The sequence below is a fragment of the Podarcis raffonei genome, chromosome 4 (assembly GCF_027172205.1).
Source record: "Podarcis raffonei isolate rPodRaf1 chromosome 4, rPodRaf1.pri, whole genome shotgun sequence".
Taxonomy (NCBI): domain Eukaryota; kingdom Metazoa; phylum Chordata; class Lepidosauria; order Squamata; family Lacertidae; genus Podarcis; species Podarcis raffonei.
In genome coordinates, this window is record NC_070605.1 from 9,630,747 (window position 1) to 9,637,218 (window position 6,472).

At 46.1% G+C, this 6,472-nt stretch overlaps 1 protein-coding gene across 2 annotated transcripts in view; it reads left to right on the forward strand.

Annotated features, from left to right (window-relative positions):
- Positions 1-6,196, forward strand: part of GDPD5 (glycerophosphodiester phosphodiesterase domain containing 5) — a 176,857-nt gene extending 170,661 nt beyond the window's left edge. For both annotated transcript variants that reach the window (XM_053385395.1, XM_053385396.1), the window contains 2 exons: positions 3,928-4,040; positions 5,619-6,196. In XM_053385395.1, coding sequence (XP_053241370.1) covers positions 3,928-4,040; positions 5,619-5,734 — 229 coding nt within the window. In that variant the 3' untranslated portion in view covers positions 5,735-6,196. The remainder of the gene's footprint in view (positions 1-3,927; positions 4,041-5,618) is intronic.
- Positions 6,197-6,472: the final 276 nt, after the last annotated feature.

Below are 6,472 nucleotides of genomic sequence, written 5' to 3' on the forward strand. Positions count from 1 at the left end.
TCCTCCTCCTTTACTGACCCTCTTCTCTTTCCTCCCCTTTTACGAAGAGCAACTCCCTTTGGCTTTTCGAGGGCTGCATTTGACGCGGGGGTGTGCGCGCGCAATTGGCGTCTTTGCACAAGCAGCCTGCGCACCACGGTGATGGTTTGGGGCAGCGGGAAGGGGAAAGGGTGTGTGTCTTGGACCTAACCCTGGGTGGTTTTCATCATACTGGGTTTCTGCTAAATTTGGGGACTGGCGAGCCTTTTGTACCTCCCTGGGTGTGACCGCTGCAGGCCAAATGTATTCTGTGTTTTTATTTTGTGATGTTACGTTGTGAACCTCCTGGAGACCTGCAGGTATAGGGCTCTATACAAATTTAAAAATCAAATCAAAACACAATAAAATGTCGGGAGCAGGGTATCTGTAACCTGCGGGTCTCCAGATACGGTAGTACCTTGGTTCTCAAACTTAATCCGTTCCAAAACCAAAGTGTTCCAAAACCAAGGCATGCTTTCCCATAGAAAGCAATGCAAAACAGATTAATCCGTTCCAGACTTCTAAAAACAACCCCTAAAACAGCAATTGAACATGGATTTTACTATCTAACGAGACCATTGATCCATAAAATGAAAGCACTAACCAATGCACTGTACTATAAAATAAATAAGACAGTATTGTAGATGATAAAAGTTATTATTTTTTCTTGCCTGCACTGATGATAGTCGTTGATTGGATGGGCGGCTTTTATCCATTTGCGCAGTCACACAATCAATCAACCAATCAGTAGCTGAACTGGGTTCCACACAGTCACAAAAGCAAATGAACCGAAAAAGCCTCAAAAACAAAAAAGCAAAAGAAACAGCAAAAACAAAAGCGCCAAACTTAATCCGTTCCGGAAGTCCGTTTGACTTCTGAAATGTTTGAAAACCAAGGCGCAGCTTCTGATTGGTGCAGGCGCGCCGGAAACAATAGCATCGGACGTTCGGCTTTTTGAAAAATGTCCGAAAACCGGAAAACTTACTTCTGGGTTTTCTGCGTTTGAGAACCAAGTTACCACTGTACTACTGAAGCACAACTCCCATCATTCCTGGCCATGGGCTGATGGGAATTGTAGCTTGACATCTAGAGGGCCACCGGTTACCTGCCCCTGATGTAGGAAGACTCAGCCAGATGGGCGGGGTACAAATTATTATTATTATTATTATTATTATTGGAAGGGGGAGTTGTAAATGCAAAATTGCTTGCAAGCTTCTCATTCCAGAAGCACTGCGGCCCATTCTCCCAGCAAGAGGGCCTTTTTGTTTCAGGGTCCCCTTGGGGTGGGGATGGAAGCTGGGTGCACATGGAGCAAAATGCAGACTCCTCTGTTTTTGTATTGATTTGGCAGCAGACCTGATGTTAGCACACAGGCCTGTCGAAATCGCATCCATTGGTGGTCTTAGGTGGGTTAATTAAATGACCACTAGGAGGTGCAACGAAGACGAAATTGGGGTGGTGTGTGGCTACTTTGTTTGTGGTTTTGGTGTTCGTATTTAATCTTACGTATGTATTTGATCTTTTGTGTGTGTGTGTGTGTGTGGTGTGTGTGTGTGTGTGTATAATGGAGGCACTTTTAAGAAGTGCAGATGACAAACACAAGCTTAAGTGAGGCTCCCCCTTTATATATGCGTGTGTGATTTTATTTTATTAATTTGATTAATTCGATTTAATATATATGTGTGTGTGCATGTGTGCGCACATGCATGCACGCACACACACACACACACACACACAATCTGATTGATCAATCAATCAATCAGGGTCACCTTTTTTAGATGGCTTAATTTAAAATAAATAAATAAACGAATCGTTTTTTTAAACATCGCAGATCCGGCCCAAGCTTTTGCAAAGTCGCTGCTTTAAGTGGTAACGTGAGAATCCCACGGCTCTCGCGCTTTGTGTCTAGACTCAAAAGAGCCAGAAATGATTAACTGGAAAATTCAGACTCGCTCCGACTCCTGTTCCCCTTGGTTGGTTTAAGTTGCCTGTGCCTGTTTTGCTTAGCATCACCTCTCCCAGTAGACCTGAGATCGAATCCTGCTCAGTGCACCTTTTTTTTTTTTCCTTTGCTGGAGGGGGGCGGGTGTTGGTCACTGAGCAGCTGCCTCCTTTTGCAATCCTTTTGCTAACCTCCAGTCCTTTCTCATCTTTCCATTGAAAGCATGTTAATAAATCATAATAATTTTTTATTTATACCCCACCCTTCCTGGTTCAAAAAACCAGGCTCAGGGTGGCTAACAACAAATTTAAAACACTTAATTGATGCAACAAAAAACAGCATAAAATACAGTATAAATACAGTATAAAACGTGAGTAACAATAAATTCAGAATTGCGGCCCCCTCCCGCTAACTCACCCCCGCTCCAATTTGAGAGGAGCCAGCCACTGAATCTGTGCTCGGCTCAGCAGAAAAGGCCCGTTCTCATGTTGCCACCCTCTGCACCCCTCATATAGGGGGCACATGAAGAAGGACCCGAAAGGATGATTTCAGGGTCTGGGTCAGTTCCTATGCAGAAAGGCTGTCCTTGATGCATGGCAATCCTGCGCTCTTTAACGGCGGGGAAGTTCATCAGTTTTGCTGGATCAATTAAACTAAATAGCTTTAATTGGTTTTTCAATAAATGTGCTATGAATGGTTGTTGTTTTGGATTTCATCACGTTATTATCTTATTTTTATTGCATTATTATTTATCAGCTCCCTGCTTGTGGAATGTTCGCCCGGTGCCTTCATTACATACCGTATTTTTCACTCCATAAGACACACTTTTTTCCTCCTAAAAAGAAAGGGGAAATGTCTGTCTGTCTTATGAAGCGAACGCGTGGTCCCTGGAGCCGAATTGCCCAGGGGCAAAAAGCAGATCGTGCTTTTTTATTTTTTTTTAGAAAGAGGGAAGGGGGTGTTGAAACAAAGCCGCTGATCGTTTGCTGATCGGGGAGAGAGATAAGGGATGCTAGAGATAAAGGAGGCTGCCTGGCAGGGCTTGCAAACTTGCAAAGGGGGGAAACAGGAAGACTAAAGCAATCAGGAGAGAAATTAGAAGAAAAGGAGGAGCAAAAAACTGCTCCAGCTAAGGAAAAGACACTAAGGCAAACAAGAGGGAAGGGAGTGTTGAAAGGAAGCAGTTGATCAGCAAGCGATCGGGAGGGAGATAAGGGACGCTAGAGATAAAGGAGGCTGCCTGGGAGAGGGGAGGTAAAAGCCCATGGATCCTCAGCATTTTTGCATTGGGTCACCCCAAATTCACCATCAGATCACATAGCATGTCCATGGCTACAGCCTGCACCAAAAAAGTCACACAGCCACTGTTTTGTGGGGCCGCAAACGCGCAAAAACGTGGTTACAAAGCACGGATCCACATGGATCCTCAGGATTTTTGCATTGGGCCACCCCAAACTCACCGTCAAATCACATATCATGTCTGTGGCCACAGCATGAACCACAAAAATCATACATCCACTGTTTCGTTCAGAATATATTTTTTTCTTGTTTTCCTCCTCTAAAAACTAGGTGCGTGTTACGGTCAGGTGCGTCTTATGGAGCGAAAAATACGGTGTTTTTTAGGCACCAGACGAAAACATTCCTCTTCAACCAGCCCTTGGGTTGATTCATATTCTGTAGGCTTTTAAATGTCTCTGTGAGAAGATGGGGAGACTGTTGTCTTTCTGTTTTTATATTTACTTGTTTTTATTCTGTGTTTTATTCTGTGAACCGCCCCTGAGACAGTCAGGCCGGGTTGCAGAGTTTCAAAACAGAAGGAAAACGAGTTTTCTGTCACTGTGCTAGGAGAATAGCGCAGAGTCGCTTCCTCATGAGTTTGAGGGCCCATGGATTGTGAGCTCCTTGCCTGGAAACCTGGTCAGGCGCATGAAAAGTTCGGTTCCCGACATTCTCCTTGTCCGTTTCAGGTGGCGAATGGGCAGTATCCGCAGCTACAACCCTGAACAGATCATGCTCAGCGCCGCCGTCCGAAGGTCCAGCCGGGATGTCAACATCATGAAGGAGAAACTTATCTTCTCAGGTGAGGCAGTTCGAGGCTGGATTCCACGCAGCTATAACTTGATCTGTGGCAGAGAAGTAACTTCCTGTGGGCGTCTTACTCTTCTTCGGGTCTTCAATTCGAATCTCGCCACAAATTCATTGTCATGCGGCCAAGGTTAAGTCTTTCTTAAACATTACAGACCCAGCCCAAGGTTTTGCAGAGTCGCTGCTTTAAATGGTAATGTACTTTTGAATAAATAGGGCATACTATTCATTGTATCAAATTGTAGATTTCAGCGGAAGTCTCATAAAGATCAACGAAAAAAGCAGAAGACCCAGTGGATCAGTTCATTCTCTAGTCGGTTCATGCATAAGGTCCATACATGTATAAGTTTTTATACATCAATTTGATTCCCTCCCCCACTTTCTTTTTTCTTTTCTCCTTCTGTGTTGGAACTCCTATTTGGGGACTTCCCTGGCTTTTTCCGGCCCATGTAGGACCAGTCTTGATAGTTAGCCATGGCGATGACTTGACGTTTTTATCCCCCCAAAAGTTTTTGATTTAGTTTTCAATGAAATTAGGTTGCATTTTAATTTTTTAATGTATTTTAATCTTGTTTTTTAAGCTGTATTTCAATCAGTTGTTTTTATATTTGGTGTTAGCCACCCTGAGCCTGGTCTTGGCTGGGAAGGGCGTGGTATAAATAAAATTTATTATTATTATTAGTGTCTGTTCCACCTGTCTCTTCAAAGAGTCCAATAATCCACATGAAGGGTTGTTACAGTTCCACAGAATCCTTTCACAGAGTCTAAGACAATATGTAATATTACAATATGTAATAATAATAATTTATACCCCGCCCATCTGGCTGGGCTTCCCTAGCCACTCTGTGCGGCTTCCAAAAAAAATATTAAAATACTGTGATACATCAAACATTAAAAGCTTCCCTAAACAGGGCTGCCTTCAGATGTCTTCTAAAAGTCTGGTAGTTGTTGTTCTCTTTGACATCTGGTGGGAGGGCATTCCACAGGGAGGGCGCCACTACCGAGAAGGCCCTCTGCCTGGTTCCCTGTAACTTGGCTTCTCGCAGTGAGGGAACCGCCAGAAGGCCCTCGGCGCTGGACCTCAGTGTCCTGGTAGAATGATGGGGGTAGAGACGCTCCTTCAGGTATACTGGACTGAGGCCGTTTAGGGCTTTCAAGGTCAGCACCAACACTTTGAATCGTGCTCGGAAACGTACTGGGAGCCAATGTAGGTCTTTCAAGACCGGTGTTATGTGGTCTTGGCGGCCGCTCCCAGTCCCCAGTCTAGCTGCCACAATCTGGTTTAGTTGTAGTTTCCGGGTCATCTTCAAAGGTAGCCCCACGTAGAGCGCATTGCAGTAGTCCAAGCGGGAGATAACCAGAGCATGCACCACTCTAGCGAGACAGTCTGCGGGCAGATAGGGTCTCAGCCTGCGTACCAGATGGAGCTGGTAAACAGCTGCACTGGGCACAGATTTGACCTGTGCCTCCATTGACAGCTGTGAGTCCAAAATGATTCCCGGCCTGCGCCCCTGGTCCTTCAGGGACACAGTTACCCCATTCTAACACCCCGCACGTTCTCTTTCCTCCTCAGAGATCAACAGCGGCATCGAGACGACGGACGAGCTTTCGCTGTGCTCGGAGAACGGCTACGCCAACGAAGTCGTCACCCCCCTGGACCACCAAGAAGTGAAGCTTCGTATCAACTGAGGGGGCAGCGGAGGAGTGCTTGGGGGGCTCCGGAACCTTCCGCCGATTCTTTGGTCCTTGCGTGGACTGCCTGGGACTCTTAATGCAACGGACTTCGTTAGGGTGGCCTGGCGCCTCTCTGGAAACTGAAGCTGGACTGGGTTTCTTTGATTTTTTTTGTCGTTGTTGTAAATATTCCCCCTTTTTGTGACCCCTTTTCTTGCCTATCATGGGATTGGGGGCGGGTGGGGCAGGATTCGGCATGTTTGCGAGGAGCGATCTGGCGATGGGACCCACTAGAAGATAGCCTTCAAAGGTGTTGCCGGACTACAAGTCCCATCATCCAGGACCATGCATGGCTACAGCTGATGGGAGTTGTAGTCCAACGTCGTGCTGGGTCATGTGACGGAAGGAACCCCACTGTCTCTCCTCTCCTCCGTGCAGCGATTGTTAGCTGAACTTATTTAAAGATGTATGTTGTGACGCCTTGGCAAAGCGTGGTTATTATCCGTATTTTTATGGGTTTGAAATCTTCCGGGCCCTGGGAAGGTGTCCAGCCTGAAATCTGAGGGCTGCATTGCCCATCTAGACAACGATCCAAGGGCCATGTGACTGGTGGCGGAGCCAGAAGCAAAAGTGGGGAGGAAATACCATATTTTTCGCTCTATTGTTGTTGTTTAGTCGTTTAGTCGTGTCCGACTCTTCATGACCCCATGGACCAGAGCATGCCAGGCCCTCCTGTCTTCCACTGCCTCCCAC